The 18360-nt window shown below is 32.1% G+C and overlaps 2 protein-coding genes and 2 long non-coding RNA genes across 6 annotated transcripts; all 4 read left to right on the top strand.

Annotated features, from left to right (window-relative positions):
* The first annotated feature begins 394 nt into the window (after positions 1 to 394).
* Positions 395 to 4438, top strand: LOC130498745 (uncharacterized). The gene is made up of 7 exons (XR_008937689.1): positions 395 to 903; positions 1011 to 1111; positions 1288 to 1333; positions 1492 to 1549; positions 2494 to 2683; positions 3703 to 4188; positions 4317 to 4438. It is a non-coding gene; the product is annotated as an uncharacterized LOC130498745 (long non-coding RNA).
* An 89-nt stretch (positions 4439 to 4527) lies between these two features.
* Positions 4528 to 5172, top strand: LOC130498746 (uncharacterized). The gene is made up of 2 exons (XR_008937690.1): positions 4528 to 4731; positions 4817 to 5172. It is a non-coding gene; the product is annotated as an uncharacterized LOC130498746 (long non-coding RNA).
* A 4105-nt stretch (positions 5173 to 9277) lies between these two features.
* Positions 9278 to 11308, top strand: LOC108821390 (uncharacterized). Of its 2 annotated transcripts, none has more exons than XM_018594430.2 (8): positions 9278 to 9651; positions 9737 to 9935; positions 10025 to 10113; positions 10182 to 10323; positions 10398 to 10472; positions 10544 to 10741; positions 10849 to 10908; positions 11026 to 11308. In XM_018594430.2, exons 2-8 carry the CDS (start codon positions 9822 to 9824, stop codon positions 11152 to 11154), a joined length of 807 nt encoding a protein of 268 aa, XP_018449932.1. In that variant the 5' UTR covers positions 9278 to 9651; positions 9737 to 9821; the 3' UTR covers positions 11155 to 11308. The 2 variants fall into 2 exon arrangements, with proteins under 2 accessions (XP_018449932.1, XP_018449933.1); XM_018594431.2 differs by having other exon boundaries at positions 9278 to 9650; positions 9723 to 9935.
* Positions 11309 to 11734: 426 nt separating this feature from the next.
* On the top strand, positions 11735 to 13872 carry LOC108821880 (ras-related protein RABF2b-like). Of its 2 annotated transcripts, XR_001944664.2 has the most exons (7): positions 11735 to 11967; positions 12215 to 12292; positions 12370 to 12544; positions 12627 to 12688; positions 12773 to 12846; positions 13466 to 13559; positions 13646 to 13872. XR_001944664.2 is itself a non-coding variant. In XM_056992248.1 (3 exons), exons 1-3 carry the CDS (start codon positions 12784 to 12786, stop codon positions 13723 to 13725), a joined length of 237 nt encoding a protein of 78 aa, XP_056848228.1. In that variant the 5' UTR covers positions 12695 to 12783; the 3' UTR covers positions 13726 to 13872. The 2 variants fall into 2 exon arrangements, 1 of the variants encoding a protein (XP_056848228.1); XM_056992248.1 differs by lacking the exons at positions 11735 to 11967; positions 12215 to 12292; positions 12370 to 12544; positions 12627 to 12688 and having other exon boundaries at positions 12695 to 12846.
* Positions 13873 to 18360: the final 4488 nt, after the last annotated feature.

An 18360-nucleotide genomic window follows, 5' to 3' on the forward strand; every position in this document is an offset into this window, starting at 1 on the left:
TGTTTTGATTTGTCTACAGGATAATATCAACAAGAAACGGTGAGTTTCTTCACCAACATGAATAATTGAATATTCTGTTCGTCTTTCTGAATCTCTGATGTTAACTTGTTTCTTGTGTCAATTTCAAGTGGTCCATACTAGATTCAACCCTTATGTTAGGTTAGCATCTTCACGCTAAAAAAGCCTACCAAACATTGAACAACAAGTGTTTTAGTTCAACATGTTAGAAAATAGATCATTTCAACTTGTTTTTATCTTGCATCTGTTAGGGCTGAATGGGAATGATTTTGATTTGTAAACTTGCTTTATATTTTATATTTTAGATTTTGGATTATTATGATTTCATTTTCCATTATTTCAGAATTTTTTCTCAGTATGAATATATGATATCTATACTATACTAAAAGGAGAATACTCTCCAATTCTAAGCTGTCCACGTCATTTAATTAAATTGACCAATGGCAGAGAGTTTTTTTGCCACGTCTGTTTAGCTAATGTCGATAATGATGAAAGATGGGCTTTACGTTTGGGTTTAAATTACTTTGCTATCTTGGCCCAGCTATTATTTCCTCCAGTTTTATAATTGTCGTCTCCTCTTTTTCCATTAATATGCTTGACCAGACACTGATTGCAGTTATTTTTCTTTTCATAACAACAAAAATAACCTAATGATTTCCCCTTCGACTTCTCCTCTTTCACCCGATATAAACTGATGTAGCTTTAAAGCTACCACCAGAAATCAAATACATCATGGAACTCAGAAGCAAATAATTAGATCGAACCTATCTCCACTCCAGAGAGCTGAAACTGATATAGTTCCTTTCATATTCCAAAGGAATCGGGATAGTGTATCTGAGAAGAGAATTTTGATTATTATCATTTTGGATGTTCTCAATGTCACTGGTACACTCTTTCTCTCTCTCTCTTAAGCGACATGCTTTGATTACTATGTTCGAAGTTCTTAGTCGAATGCTTTGATTTATGCAACTACATATTTGACTCGATCCAAGAAAATCCGGAGCCTGAGTCATTGGAAACATCACTCTCTGTTACGCTTCCTCTTGATTCATAAGCAACGTACATGCAAATCATCGGCAAACCCATGATCTAGGTTCCTCCTTGGCTTCTATTTTCCATCACCTCCACCTCTACTACATATAAATCTTAATGTCGCGCTTTCATTTATTTGTGTTCTTTTTTTTCGACATTTATTTGTGTTCTATCTGCCAAGTTTGCAACTCATGTTTCAAAAATAAACTTTTTTTTTATAATTTTGTTCTTGAACAGAGATTTTGGGAGAGGCTGGTGTTACCTTCTATGCTCGATGACTTTGGTAATGTTACTCTCTACTATTTTTGGTTGGTTCTGTACATAAAAAAGTTGTGTGCTTTATGGATCAAATGATTTTTAATTTTTTTTGTTAACTTGTGATTGTTAAGACGACAAAAAGACTGATTTGTTGTTTAAAAATACTTATTGGTTGTAACTCAGATAAAATGAAAATTCGTTGGCTCAGTTATTGATTTTGGTGTAGGATGCGCTATCACAGGTTTGAATTTTCTGATCTTACGTACTAAATTATACTCTTTGGATATATATATATATATATATATATATATATATATATATATATATATATATATATCTCTATAATATTATTTGAGAAGTCAGTTTCCTATGTGTCGCGCTCACGTTGATTCTCATAATGGTTGATTACACGAATACCCTTAATGAATTAATTTTAGTTATACCTATTACTAAAAATTGTTTAGTTTCCTTTTTATTAATAAAGCTTCAATTTATAAACCCATATATAATAAAAAGGAAATATCTATAAAAATATATAGATTTTTATATACAAAAACGAATTTATTTTTGTTTAGTTTTCTTTTTATTAATAAAGCTTCAATTTATAAACCCATATATAATAAAAAGGAAATATCTATAAAAATATATAGATTTTTATATACAAAAACGAATTTATTTTTTCTTACTTTATATTTTCCCTAAAAACATAAATAAGTGAATATCTAATAATTTTCAAAATATATAGGTTTATACATATAATTTAAAAAAGAAAATAGTTAAGACAATTTTTAAGAAAACATATTTTAAAATGATTATATTTTGATTAAATGATTTAAAGAAAATTAATTTCAAACAACGTAAAGTGATCATCTAATATCATTAAAAAAATTTATAAATTAAAATTAAAATTTACCTAATTTTTATTGATAAAATTATAAAATGTATCCACAATTAACAAGTGATGATTTACCAATTATTAGGATTTACTTGTTTTATAAATATTCATATATGTACATGAATTTTAAAATATTATAAAACATGTTCATGAATGCAACTACAACATTTTCTGTGTGTTTCTATATTTTTAAAAATAAACTTACCAAATTTTATAAGATTTATAAAATATAATTAGAAATATAAAAAGATGAACTTACGTTTGCTACGGATTGTTCTCAATTGGTGAAGATGGTTTCGGAACCAGAAGAATGGCCTTCGCAAGCTATTTGGAAGATATCAAGAGTCTACAAGACAATTTCTCGAGCTCACAGATCATACATGTACCACGAACGGAGAATTCAAAGGCGGATCGTTTAGCACGCAGTGCCAGACAACAATCGTCCTTCGTCGTTCACATGGATGCAGAGCCCCCAGTTTGGTCCGCAAAGTCTATATGAGTCTGTTTGCTGATGACAAAAAAAAAAAAAGATGAACTGAACTAAATTAAGCTAAAAATTGTAATTCAATTTTAATCTTATTAAAGTAAAAAAAACAGGTGTTCAGTTTGAAATAATAGATGCGAAAATATACCCAACAATGAACACTTGAACTGTCCAAAATATTATGTTTGAAATAAGATAACTAATTAAAATGAAAACATATGTATAAATACAATCTTTTGAATTTCTGGGTGTAACTATCTTATGAATTCGAAATTAATCAATGAATTGAAATATTTCTGAATTGGTTTGCTTATTCAATTCTTAATCTATTAGCACATTAATTTATTTTATATAATTTTATCCAAAATAAGATATATTAAAAATTAAAATATTAGAAGTATTTATTAACGCAATTTCAGCTTTATATTTCTTTTTCTCAGAAAACATATATAAAATTATAAAAACTTGTATAAATATATTTACAAATCTAATAGAATGAACCAAACTAAATAAAATAAAAATAAAAATTTAATTTTAACTTAATTAAAAATTGTTGTTTACTTTGAAACCAAATATAGAGCTCAACGATACCATACATGAATTGATCCAAATTACTATACATAGAATTGCATATCTAATTAAGATGAAAACATAATGATACTTAATATTATTTTTATGATATAAATTAAAATAGTTTAAAAATTATGAACAAATATATAGATATTTATATCCATATAATGATACCTAATACAATTCTCTTTATTCATCATAAATATAAGTAATAAAATTACTTGAAAATTATAAAAAAACATATGTAAATGTTTAACAATTATTATGATTTGATTATTTTATAAGTATTTATTTCCGTGCATGAGCACGGGAGAATCACCTAGTATATATATATATATATATATGCAGGCTTACTCCTGTTAGATCTCCAGCTTATGACGACCTCGGCCTTTTTTTTTATTCCAGCACGTTAGCTGACGATTAACATATTTATATTGTGTTGCAGAGAATTTGATGGTAACAGGAATTTGTTGCACGAGATCAATAGACTTTCACGGTTTCACCTAAGGCAAAGATAAGCTCTTTATTAGTTCTCTTGACAAAAGTCTATGGCGTAAATCACCATGGCATCTCCTTCTGTTATCTGTGGACCTAATTAGTTTAGAATACTTCTGACAATTTGGAAGAAGTATACTTGATATAGTAATATCAATACAATATTTTCTATGTCTGTGTTTTGTCTAGGATTAGTCTCTTCAATTTGTTCAAAGTGCTTCTCTTCAGATTGATCATATAATTTGGAAGCTTAATTAAATCTATTATATTTGCTCCGTGTTTGATTATCTTTTCTCTAGGCACTTCTCTACCCGGATGTTCTGTCCAACATTGCTCCAGCAAGTAGTGAACCTTATGCCATAACAACAGTACGAGGTACTAAAGCTGCAACAAGCTCTCAAGCAAGACCACATGGTGCAGCCTTCATAGCACTCAGGTTGTTGTCTTTTATTCCATGCCATGAAATGAATCTCACCCTGTCTTAAGAGCTGCGTTGCTTTTCTTATATTTTCTTCCTTCTCTGCGATCTAATTCTTGCTCGGTTTCCTGCCTCTTCAATCCAAGGGACAAGCAACCGGGTTGGTCGGTTTCATTTGACTGAAACTTGCAGAAATGAACATGGTTTCCCACACTCAAGTTACCAAAACAAGAATAAGCTCTCTCTCCAAGTATACACTGCAGGCAAGTATTCTCTGATGTTTTAAAGAGATTTCAATCTACATGTCTTTTTTGGTATTATCATCAAATCTAATATGTATGTTTCATGCCACAGAGAACAGAAATTTATCGGGTCTTCTTTTGTAGATCTGGAATATGGGGCCTTTCTGCAAGAAGAATTATCTATGAGTGTGGGTTTTGTCTGTTTTTTTATAGAGAGAGAATGATGAGAAACAGTATTTTGTTCCAGATTCTTAAATACAGACTGGAATAGGTGAGACTTACCATTGCAGACCTGAGGGAAGGAAAGAATGCTATATGAGTTGAGACTATTTCCCATTTATCTCCACTGTTATGTATTTCTCTCTCTATCTCTCTTCTAACCAATGGAAGGATTTGTGTTGCAGCTGTTCAATATCAGTGAGGAAGCAGTCGTTGATGCTACAAATAAAGGGATTATAGCTCGGCTTATTAACCATTAGTAAGCAGTTCCATGTAATGTTTCTAAGACCCTCTTAGGAGATTTTGTTACACTGCAGTAACTGATTGAGACGTTTTTATTTCTACTCCCTCTCAAGGTAACACTCAGAAGGATGTTACTTTGTTCCGGGTAATGTTTCTTTTCATTAGAATATATGCTGGTTCCATCACTCCTCCTTTAAGTGTAAGACTAGGATTTGACCCGCGCTTTAAAAGCGCGGGTTTATTATTATTTTTTTTTATAAATTTTGAATAAGTTTGTGAAATGAAATATTTTCATTTATTTTTATTGTATTGTTTTATTTTTATTTTATAAATGGGTATTTATGTTTAAAATTGAACTTGATTTTTTTTCAAAAATTTGAAGTGGTATTTTAAATTTTTTCAATCAATTTTCACTTTTATGTACTGAATTTTTGAAAGATATAATTTTTAACAGATTTAACTTGTGAATAAATTAATATTATATTCTTTTAATAATTTAAGTCTTTTATTATCAATATTAAAATATTTTCAGAAAGTTTTAATTATATTGAGAAAAAAATAATTATGTGTAAATATTTGTTAATATCAATATTAGAACTTGGCCCAAATGAAAAATGTGAACTTAGATAAATATTAAAATCGGCCCAAATAGCCCAAAACCGTGAAATTAAAGGAACAGAAAAAGTTTGGGCTTATAACTAAAAGACCCATTACTTGAAAATGATACAAAATAACAGAAATACCCTTAATGAAACCTGCAACTTCCTTATAACAGAAGGGTAAGTTTAGTAAAAAACCAATAGGATCCTGCTTTAATAGTATAGATGCAGCGGTTTTTGAAGTGAAATAATGGTAAATACACAAATGCGTTGTTTGCCAAATATTTAACAAACTTTAGTGAGACCGGTTTTCTGTAAACATGAGTTGGTCAAAACCATGTAAACAAATTATGATGTCATCTAACATGTTCAATTGCGATAGAGAAACTCAGATAATAAAGTAAAGATTGTTAACTATGTTTTCTATGTTGTTATCGGAGTCAGATAAAAGCAATAAATAAACACAAGAAGTCATCAGTTTCCATGTGAAAACAGTACAATATAGATTTCAGAACATTTGTACAGTGTGGTTATATAACGGAGCAAAAAGGTGGAAAATATGGTGAAAATGAGAGGGATAATATAAATAAATTTGGAAAAATAAATTCATTTCATTAAATTTGATTTGTATACTCTGTTTTGTTGACAAAAAAGATGTACTCTGTTTTTATTGTTTTCTCAATTTTAGAATAAATGAGACAGAATAATTTTTATTTGATTGGCTGAAATTAGAGTAAATAAACTAAAAATAATTGTCACCTACTTTAGTTTAATCTATTTATTGTTCACATCAAAAAATAATTTGCTTATATTATTAGGTAACTATCGTATTCTAAAATCAATACGTGAGAGTACATCTAATCTATTAAAACTGAAGTACAAATAGTACTTAACCCTAAGTTTTCCACAAAATTTACCAACGTATGCCACTAACATTAAAACTCAGTGTTTTGATTATTTAATAAACCGAGAATCACGTATCTAAACTATTATTCTACCATTCAATTACTAAACCATTACTTAACCACAACCAACCACTTTCCTTTCCTACATTTCAGTCGATCGTTAATGTCCTTTTCCTTATTTAACATCGCAAAATAAAAGCTCATTCCATATACTTATCCTAATGCGGCCAAAATTTCTTACAGGTTGACATCTACAAAATAATAATAAACCGAGTGTATAAATTATGTCACTTTTAAAACTATTAAGGGAATCATTATTACTATCAGCAGTGCATATGTGACAACACGAGATATAAGTACATGAAATCCAAACAAATTTGTATTGTGCATAGTAATAATATATACGTTTATCTATTAACTAGGCCAAACCAAATGATCGTTTGTGAAAATACAAAATATACACACAGCCTATGTTAGTAATGTATTCGGTTGAAGATATATAAAATCTTAATCACCTCCACAAAAATTTTCCAAAATCAACTACTTTTCCTCTAACTTAGCTTAACAACCCTATTTTTTTTGCTATCACATCAACCAAAAGATTTCGATATTTCACATACATTCTATAAATGAATAACCATAATATTTGTTTACTTTATCCACTTTTGTAAAATATTGATTCAAATCTAAATATCAAATCTTAACTGACCAAATATGAATATCGAGAATCGGTAATTAATTAAATTCCTTTATAAGATGTGTTTGAGAATATTTTGTATTGATTCATCTATATTATTAAAGTTGAAGTAGACAATTGGATTGTTTAGATACAAGGATAGTAGAATAAATGAAATATGTTTGGAAACATAAATAGTAGAAATGTGTACTTTCTTTTATTTATACGTTTAGCCATTGTATTTTCAATAAATTAATAATAAATGGGAATTGTTTAGAAATAGTAATAACATATTTAATAAAAATTAGAAATCCATTATATCAGTTTAAAATATACAAAATTGACTAATTTAATTACCTAAAAACATTGTTTCGTCTAAAATAATCATAAAATAAAATTAAAATTTATATACATATTTCAAATCAAAATAATAATTTAAAGTTGATTTATATCAAAAATTGATTTAAAATATGCATATATTCAAAAAAATTAGAAATTACTAAAATATTTTCCAATAACCATTATTAAAAATTACTAAAATGGGAAAAAAGTAATGACTTATGTTATTAATAAAAATTAGAAATCCATTATATCAGTTTAAAATATACAAAATTGACTAATTTAATTACCTAAAAACATTGTTTCGTCTAAAATAATCATAAAATAAAATTAAAATTTATATACATATTTCAAATCAAAATAATAATTTAAAGTTGATTTATATCAAAAATTGATTTAAAATATGCATATATTCAAAAAAATTATCTTTACTAAAATATTTTCCAATAACCATTATTAAAAAATATTTTCAATGTATATATAAAAATACAACAAAAGATTAATTTCATATATCAACTTAAATTATGGTTTTAATATTTAACATTAAACTTTAAGAATATAATATATGTGATTATTTATATGATGTTACATATAAAATACTATTAATTATATGATTATTTATATGATGGACCAATATAATTAATTATATGATGACATATATATGATACATAATAATGACTAGAGCTGGGCGTTCAGATATCCATTCTGGTTCGTTTCGGATCTGTTTGGGTTTCGGATTTCCAGAGTCAAAGATTTCAGCCCAATTCATATATTTCTAAACTTCAGTTCGAATTATGACTAGGACTCGGCGTTCAGGTATCCATTCAGGTTCGTTTCGAATCTGTTTGAGTTTTGGGTTTCCGGGGTCAAAGATTCCAGCTCCATTCAGATATTTCTAAATTTCAGTTCGAATTATATTCGGATCTTTGCGGGTTCAGTTCGGATTTGGATAACCCATTTAAATTATTTTTTTAAATATATTATATATTTTGAATTTCTTAAAATCTATAAATAAAATAATATAATGTATATAAATCTGAATAACATATGTCATAATACCTAAACTTAACATATAAATTGGTTTGATTTAAATTTTGGATCAAAAATCAATAATTATTTTAAATATTTTTGGTGTTTGAGTGTACTTCCACTATGTTAGATATTTATATTTGACTATTTTTATATATTTTCAAGTATTTATTACAAAAAAATGTAAATTAAAGTGTAGTTTTCAATAAAATTAAATAAAACTTAGTTTTCAAAAAAAAATCTCATGCACCTTTATAATTTAGAAAACATAAACCGCGCGTAGCGCGGTTAAAAAATCTAGTACTTATTAAAAATCCCTAGAAAGCAAATTAGCATATTTTTGTTTAAAATTTAATATATGTAGATATATTAATATGGACTACCTTTTATTTAATTAATATTAATAGTAAACATTAACTTTCAAATATCCTTGACTTTTCTTATTTTAGGTAAGTATTTTAATCTTATATACATTACTCAAATTTATCTACATATATAGATTTATAAATTTTTGTTCAATCGTAGTCACTAAATACATGTTTGCGTCTCGTGACTTTACTTTCTGTACAAGACTTGAAAACAATTTATAACCCAAATACCAAGTTTTCTTTTTGCAGAAAGAAAGAAATGTTCCTCCTAAAATCCAGCTAATTAATTTTCCTTTTATAAGACAAAACCGAATTAAAAGCATATCATTTCTTGTTTTTTCTATATTAAAAGATAGTTTATTTCCTTGATTTGTTATTTTTTTATTTCCTTAATTAACTTATTTCTTCAATGGGGTTTCTTGCAAACTCGATATAAATGTCTAAGAAGCTTAGAGTTTTATAGTTCATATGTACAACCTTTTTCTGCTCCTTTGTTTTATCAGGATACCTAATTACATGTTAACTAGCATTCTTTAAGCAAAACCCATTTGGTTTTCTTTGTTAATTAATTATTGGATTGAGAAAGAAATTTTGTCTCTTTGATTAATAATCTATTTATTATTAATATTTTATCTCTCGATTATTCTTAAGAGACCTACTTGTGAGTCTTTCAGTTACTTGGATGACTTCTTGAAGCTTCTGAAGAAAGACCCTTTTCTTGCATCGTCTCTGTAACGTCTTTCTACTTCATCTTCTTGACGTTTCTTTTGCAGCTTTTTGCGGTTCACGTGTTATTTGCTTCTGGTTCTATCTTCTTGCTTCTGATGTATTTCTTACAAAACCATTCGTATAAGCCATAAGGTCAGATTTTCTTGTAACATTTTATCTAATATGTTTTGGAGAACTTTGACTGATTCTCTTTCTCTGTTCTTGTTATGTATTTTAGTAATGATATGAAGCTTTAAAGACGTTAAGTTTGAGAGGAAAAACTAAAACCATTCACTACAAAAGATCAAGAACTAGAGATAGTCATGGACATAAAGTCTTTTCAGAATCATGCAGAGGGTTTTGTTAAACACTATTTATTAGCAGATCCGTTTCTTCCATATACTTCTGTTCTTGCTGGAATCTTTCTCTCCAAGATGGTAATCATGCTTCTGTTCTCATGCAACTGCAAACTCCACTATTTTCATTCTGTTTTAAGCAGTTTGGCTTATGCTATTTTCGGTAACAGGCCTATGACGTCACCGAATCATTCAGCTCAATTCATATCAAATCATACTTTGCTCTCACAAATACGAAGAAAATTGAATGGAACAACAGGTCAGTACCCACATATATATGTTGTGCTTTATCTCTTGTCACTTTGGCTTATAGGATAACTTTGGCAGGGGAATTTCTACACTCCATGCGATCGTTATCTCATTGATAGCACTCAACTTTGTGTTCTTCTCTGATTTGTTTTCTGACCAAAGAAGTCTTCAAGGCCTTATAGTGTTTCGTAGCTCTCCACTTTCAAACTTTGGTTTAGGGGTAAGTTTTCATCTCATTCATTTATCATCTTTCTTCACAAAACCATCCTGATGAACATTGATGTGTTTGAATAGGTGTCAGTTGGTTACTTTATTGCTGATCTTGGAATGATCATTTGGTTATACCCTTCTTTAGGAGGATCAGAATATGTAAGTAGTAGACACAAGAAGTAATTCTTCAACATCTTGATTTGGCTACTAATTGCCATTTTCTTTTCTAGATTTTCCATCACTGCTTATCTGGAGTAGCAGTAGCTTATTCTTTGTTCTCTGGAGAAGCTCAGCTTTACACATACATGGTTTTACCCTCTGAAGTAACTACACCAGAGATCAATCTTAGGTGGTACCTTGACATATCTGGTTTGAAGCTATCTAAAGCTTATCTTATTAATGGAGTTGCTATTTTCTTGGCTTGGTTGGTGAGTTTCTGTAAACCTTTGTTCTTTTCATCTTGGATACGCAAAATGTTCCAAAACTTAATTGGATTCAAATTCTCTTTTTACAAACTTCATGTTTTTGTTTGCAGACAGCAAGAATCCTTTTGTTCATCTACATGTTTTACCATGTCTACACACGCTATGATCAGGTAAACAACCCTGGTTTGTAGACCAAAGGGTCTAGCCTCTATGAAAAACTGAAGAAATTGCTCTGTTTTTGTTGTTGTACTTGTTAATTATAAAGATGATTTATGGATTTTTGGCAGGTGGTAGTGATGCATACATTCGGTTATCTGCTAGTTTTTGTCGTACCGATTGCATTGAGTGTAATGAACTTGATGTGGTTTGGTAAGATAGTGAAGGGACTGATGAAAACTCTTGAGAAAAGACAATAAGGAATGAGTTTTTTTAGTAATGTAAATATAAATGTTTTTATGAAAGAATCTTACAGGTTAAAGCTCATAATCAATGACTCTTTTCTACTGTTGTTGCGGTTACCGTTTCAATTTTCTCAAACCAACTCTTTTGTTTTGACGTATTTAACTAAAACATACTTCCATTCAAACATAGAATGAGTTTGTCTTTTTCTTTTCACAATACTAAGCAAAATACATGGATTCGTTATAAGATTTGTGCAATGGTTCTTCTTTGGAATGTAATTTGTAAACAATGACTTCAAGGTTCTCCTTCTTCCATGAAAAACTTTAGACTAGCGAAAGAGAATCCACAAATCATCAAAAGAAAAAGTTTTTTTTTCGTTTTGTTATTGGATTTCCCGATTAACATTCGACCAACTTTAAACGATATCGCTGGACCGGAAATAATTACCTAATTATTATCACAAATTCATAATATTATAAAGTTATTAACAATAACAAGAACACGTTGTCAAGCCTTAATGTTGAGAAATGAGGGTGATCAATAAATACTCGAAAAGTATAATAGCTAAGATTGCGTGTGATACTAACATTTGTTTCCTTTCATTTGTTTTTTCTTTAGAAGGATTTTATTATTCTTCTCGAAAGAGCGTAGAAAGATACAGAGCATTGGTTGTTTGTTCGAAACCTTTTCTGTTTTCTCCGTATTTGTTCTTCAATCTCGTCTTCATCCACAACCTCTCTTTCCCTGAAGATTTTCGAGCTGCGATAACTGTTCTGATCGATAAAATCACGGCTACAGCTGGAAACAAGAACATCAACGCGAAACTGGTCCGTCTTTTAGTGATCTATCTCTGACATTCATAAGCTTTCTTGTTGATAAGAGTTGTTTACTGTACGTGCTAGGACTTTGTACTGCTTCTCTTGATTAATCTGTTTTCATGGAGATTCTGTATTTAGTTGTTCTTTCTTGTTTAACTGTATATTCAGGGCTTGCTGTTCCTTTTTTTGCTTAGGCTTGTAAGCATTTTTATTTTCTTTACTTATTTGGTTTTTGTCTGTCTTAAGCTTTCTTCAGGTGGTACTTGGAGATGTTGGCCCGGGAAAGTCGAATCTTGTGTTACGGTTTGTTAAAGATCAGTTTGTTGAGTTCCAGGTTTGTGGCCGTTCTCTGATGGAGAATGTGCATCTTGTATTCTTCTTCACTGTGATAAAACCTTTTTTTTTTTGTAGGAATCAACCATAGCCCATAGGTGTAGCTTTTTTCTCACAAGCGTTAGCTGTTAACGAGGCGACTGTCAAGTTTCAGATATAGGATACGGCTGGTCAGGAACGGTACCATAGTTTGGCTCCGATGTACTACAGGGCTGCCGCTGCTGCAGTTGTTGTCTTTGACGTTACAAATCAAGTACCTAGTCTAAATTACTAATCAGTGGGTGCAATTTACTGGCTTTCTTCTATATTAATTTGAACTTTTGCTATCTTCTTAGGCGTCGTTTGAGAGGGCAAAGAAATGGGTTCAGGAACTGCAGGCGCAATACTTTATATCATGGTTAAAATAACTTTTGGAATTTTTTTTATGATTTCCTCTTTGCTTGGTTTTATTATAGTTATGTATTTTTTTGTGTGTGAGTAGGTAACGCTAATATGGTAGTGGCCCTTGCTGGAAACAAATCTGATTTATTAGATGCAAGGAAGGTGACTGTAGAGGTATGCAAATCATATTTTATGCTGACTTTTTTTTCTTCTTATTATGAGCTTTGGATTTTGCTATTAAGTTTAAAGTTGAGCTAGGTGTAATAGCTGATCCATCCTGTCATACTTGTTCACCGGTATTTGGATTCTCACTAATGTACAAAACCATTAGGTTGTATCTCTTTGTTGTAAATTACAATGAACCATCCTTCTTGACTCTAACCTGTCAAACCAAGTCACCTAATTAGACCCACACTCAACAAATCGTAGTATAGCTTCTTGTACAGATGGTTGGGCTGTCACCAACCATTTATTTAGTGCCGGTCTCTAGCCATCTTTGGAGAATTGTTTTAGGTGTTTTTATATGACCATACTTATCCTGCTACTACGTGTCTCTTTTTGTTTCTTTTTTTTTTTTTGCTCTCTTAGTAGTCTAGAAAGACTCGTCGTTTCTGTCTGACCCTTTTGAAGTTTCTGTTAGAACCATTCAAGTAATGCATTGACACGATCTACTTTCCCAATCACCAAACATCTGATCCGTTATGTGTCAGGCATTATTATACACATAGACCTTATATTCACCATTGCATGTTTAGATTAGCTCACTACCTGACACCAATGGTTTTCCTTGTAGGAGGCACAAACATATGCTCAGGAGAACGGTCTTTTTTTCATGGAAACTTCTGCAAAAACCGCAGTTAATGTCAAAGAGATATTCTTTGAGATCGGTGAGCTCTCGTGAGAATCAAATTCAATATGTTTTTGCTTTTAGTACTAAATTCCGCTACACTCTTTTTCTTTTGACCGGTCACAGCAAGAAAGTTACCACGAGTACAACCAACAGAAACCCAACAGGAATGGTTTTACCAGACAGGGCCATGGATTGGACAGTGAGTTCATTTTGTTGTGTTTATAGTTATACTTATACGTACAGTATTGACAAACACTTCTCTTGTAAGAGACCTTTTGGTCAGTCACTAAGGAGTTGTGGACTTCTGTGTTTGATAAGCTTTGTTCAGCTTGTAGACATTTAATTAACCACTGAAGAAGATTGTACATGAACATAATTCATGCTGAGATTTGATCTACCTCATTTGGGACTATGTAGCCAATCCCCAGTTATTTTGAAGTCATATCTAGTATTCAGAGTTTGCCTCGATTTGGTACCGTTCTCGCGGCCCGCACCGAAACAGTGATCGTGAACTTGATACGGAGCTGGAGCTTCTAACTATGATGAATGCGCTAACTATGGATATGATGTCGGAAATAGACCGCTCTCAATAATTACAGACAAGTCTATATAACATAGAAAGGCAGGATGCCCGTGACGTGTACGTGTAGGATGAACCAAATCCTCATTAAATTTGATTTTTCCATTATAAGGGGCTCGTACATGTTCGGCAGTACCTCCTGTAAATACTCCACCGGTATGAAAAGTTCTTAATGTTAGTTGAGTCCAAGGAACTTATACTTTTTTGTCTAGTATTTTGAAGATTGATTAGCACTTGAACAAAATCATATAAAATAGTATAATCTTAAACACAGGACTTTGTTGTGGTGCTAACGAAATAACTAGAATTACATACTAGATTACTAAAAATAAATTATGAAATTCGTTTCCCAAAAATCGAATATATTAGTTGAAAGCTAGGTCGATGAACAAAAGCTACCATTTTCTATAATTATGTGAGATAACAAATATATACACACTCCAAAACCCACATATGAAACTGATGACCAGAGATAAAACTGAGGTGTCTAATACTATGGTCAGAAAATATTGTACTAGTACTAAACTACGTTATGTTGGTCAATACCAGGGTTCAACTCTCCTATAATGCGAGATTAATAGCTCCACACGTGGTCACACGGATATGAATCTATACTTACGATCTATTTGAATACCCGAGAAAAAAATTATATGTGGGCTGCACCTCTCATCCGAAGGTTAGATCTGCGTTTTTAATAAATCCGGGTTTAACCCTTTTTTTACAAAAAAAATATTATACTACTAGTGTTAAGTTACTAGGGTTAAATTACTCTACATGCGGGTAAGCAAATTAAAAACAATGAAATTATATTTTAAATTTAATAAATATTTAAAAGTTGTTTACAAGTAATTCAAAATGTTAATCTTCAGTATTTGTTTTTTTTTTCTGTTGTTGTTAGAAATCACATGCCTATATATTTTCTTTTTAATTAATGTAATTATCTTATACTTAGCTTTTTGTTTTATTTTTTTGTTATAAAATAAGGAAAATAAAAATTCTCAGAATTACCGTCTAAATTCAAGACATAAATCATAGATTATTGCTTCATTTTATATATTTGTTTTTGAATATGTGTATTTTTCTCTCTAATAATTGGTCTGTGATCACTCTCAAGGTCTTACAGAGACATTTAGATCTCATGAGAAACTATTCACATCATGATTTCATTGAGGTTTAACTGCTGGGAATCTTCTTAAGTAGTATTGACTGGAAATACCAGACGGTTCTAGATATTTCAAGTGAATCAAACCTTAAACCAAAAGTCCAAAAGAAGCTAGAAAGCTTATGAGAACTTGGTTTCTGACAATAGTACCAAAAATGTAGATCTAGATAGGATGAGAGCAGGTTCTGGTCAGATGGATGAAGCAAAAGCCAAACTGGATTCCATTTACAATCTCCTTGTGAATAGGAAACATATAGACCTTACTGGATTGGTAGAAACCTTAGGATCTACTGAAGAAAAGAATGTGAACTACATCTGTGGGAATGGTTTTCAGGACTACAATCAAAAGTTCCAGTCTCAGAAACCTTTTTCAAGGTATTAACAGCTTTACTAGGAATCATGGTACTTCTACTTATCAGAATTCTTCTATAGCAACTTTAAAGAGCAGAATATAATCTATGCTAGATCATATGTTAGAGGGTCAACAGAAGATGAATGTAGAGTTTAATAAAAAGTTGAATTTTGTTTACACTGAGCTGAAGGTGTATGGGAAGACGATGCTGTAGCAGAGCTGAAGTAGTTCATGAAGTGTGACATGAACTACTACATCAGAGGGGCGGTTTATGAGAAGCACGTATCAAGACCGATGCATTAAAAGAAGATTTAATGAAGAGGGACATTAAAGGAAGACTTGAAGAAGAAGCAATCGATCTAAAGAGAAAAGGAAGATTGGCTTATTCGCTGAAGTAAAGGAAATGGAAAGTTTCCATTGGGTAGATAGATTAGATCTAGGGCTTCCTCAAAGATATATAAAGGAAGCGTTTTGGCACTGCGTTGCCGGTTAACACACAGGGAGAGCTTTTAGCAATAGAGAGTTTTGTACGTCCTAAGAAGGAGAAGCAAAGCATCTAGGGGTTAAGAGCTTAGGTGGTTCAGAGTCTGTCTTAGATCTCTGAACGAGTTGACTAGCAAACAAATCGAGGTTTGTCTTGAGCTTGTTTGATTTATTGCTTTTAAGAAGAACTTGTAAGAGCTTTTGAAAGAATAAATATAGTCGTATTTCTTGGAATTGAATAACCCTGTACTACTGTGTGTTCTACATAGCGTAGCTTGCTTATCTTACATTAACAATTGGTATCAGAGCAGGTATATGTGCTTTGTTTATTTAAACAGGTAGATCCTGCGGAGTAAGATGGATAGCTATCGCGAGTTGGTGATAAGTTCCAAGGTGATCCTTGAAGTAGGAAACTATGGATTCTGGAAGGCGCACATGAAGGCTACAATCAAGGGTATTGACCCATTGGCGTGGAAGGCTGTGGAATCTGGTTGGAAATCACCTGTTGCAAGAGCCGAGGATGGGACAGACGTTCCAAAACTGGAGGAGCTCTGGACTGATGATGAGAACAAGATGGCCAAGTTCAATGCTCGTGCACTAACTGTCATACATTGCAGTGTAGCAAGGAAGCAGTTTGAACTAATTCAAGGATGCGAGGCAGCAAAGGATGCATGGGATATTCTGCAGAAGCATTTTGAAGGAACCTCAAAGGTTCAGAGTTCTAGAAAGGATATGCTTGCAACAAGATTTGAAGAGCTAAAGATGGAAGAGAATGAATCTGTTGGAGATTTCAGCTCAAAGATTAGCTCACTTGGCACAAGAAGCACTTACGCTTGGGAAGAAATACAAAGAGAAGAAACTTGTGAAGAAGTTCCTGAGGTGCTTGCCGTCTAAGTTCATGGCATACAAAGCAGCTATGACTGTCTCCTGTAACACTGACGAGATGACATTTGATGAAGTGGTTGGAATGTTACAAGCTCATGAGATGGAAGTGGCTGGTGTGTCTGGTGGAATGAAGGAAAAAGGAATTGCGCTTGCATCAGTTGAAAAGGAGCATATGGATGATAACGATCCTGTGAGTCTTCTGGTCAGAAGGTTTGATAGAGCTCTACGAAAAGTGGAGAATGGGCAGAAGAAGTTTGGCCAAGGTAGGAAGACGTCTGAGCCAGAGAAGAACTACAGGAAGAATGATGCTAAGTGCTATGAATGCAAGGGGTATGGTCACTTTCGAACTGAGTGTCCCACAGTGAAAAGAAGAGAGATTCAGTGTCATAACTGCAAGGGATATGGACACACTCAAGCTGAGTGCGAGTCGGATGGTAGGAGAAAGCCAGAAAAGTCCATGATAGGGATCAATGACAGCGAGTCCGACAGCGAAAGTGAAGAGGAAGTGAACAACTTTGTGGCGTTTCTAGGAATCGTGGAATGTGAGTCAGGATCTGAGAGTGATGCTGAGCAAGAAAATGACTTAGATGAAAGCTACAAGGAAGTTCGAGAGACGCTAGTGAAGCTGGGAACGGAGAATTTGGCCTTGGCTAAAGAGAAAGCACGACTGGAAGTTGAAGTACAAGTGTTGAAGGATGACCTCAACAGGGAAGCTAAGTTGGCCAAGGAAAGTGTGAATCTGATCAAAGAAAAATTGGTCCTGTCTAAGCAAGCGGACGAGCTCAGAGAAGAGTTACTGGCTGAAAGAAAGAAAGTAGCTGATCTTCAAGCTGAATTAGATCAGCAAAATATCGGAAGATTAAGATGCTCACGGGAACCAAGCAACTTGACAAGATTTTGAGCAGTGGAAGAACTGAAAACTCATTGATGGGACTTGGTTACACTGGAAGAGAGAGTAGCTCAACAGGTACAACGCGCTTTGTGTCTGGAGGTTTTGCGCATGCTGAAGAAACTAAGCCACAAACTACGCCAGTTCAGATGAGTGGATGTTTCTTCTGTGGGAAGTTTGGTCATTACAAGAGGTATTGCTACAAGTATCTGGAACGGGTCAAACAAGTATGGAGACAACACAAGTTTTGGAGAATAGGGAAGACTTCTCGAGGCTGGATGAAGAAAACCGACTTGTATCCTAAGATAGTGACTGAGCCAAGAAGTACCGTACGATGTAACATGGCGCGAGTGTCAAGTGATTCTGAATCTGAGGAACCATGGTACTTCGACAGTGGATGTTCTAGACACATGACGGGAAACATTGAGTATCTAGACAAAGTGTCAAAGGTAAAAGGAGGAAAGGTAACCTTTGGAGATGGAGGCTG

The sequence above is a fragment of the Raphanus sativus genome, chromosome 8, assembly GCF_000801105.2.
Source record: "Raphanus sativus cultivar WK10039 chromosome 8, ASM80110v3, whole genome shotgun sequence".
In the NCBI taxonomy this organism is placed as follows: domain Eukaryota; kingdom Viridiplantae; phylum Streptophyta; class Magnoliopsida; order Brassicales; family Brassicaceae; genus Raphanus; species Raphanus sativus.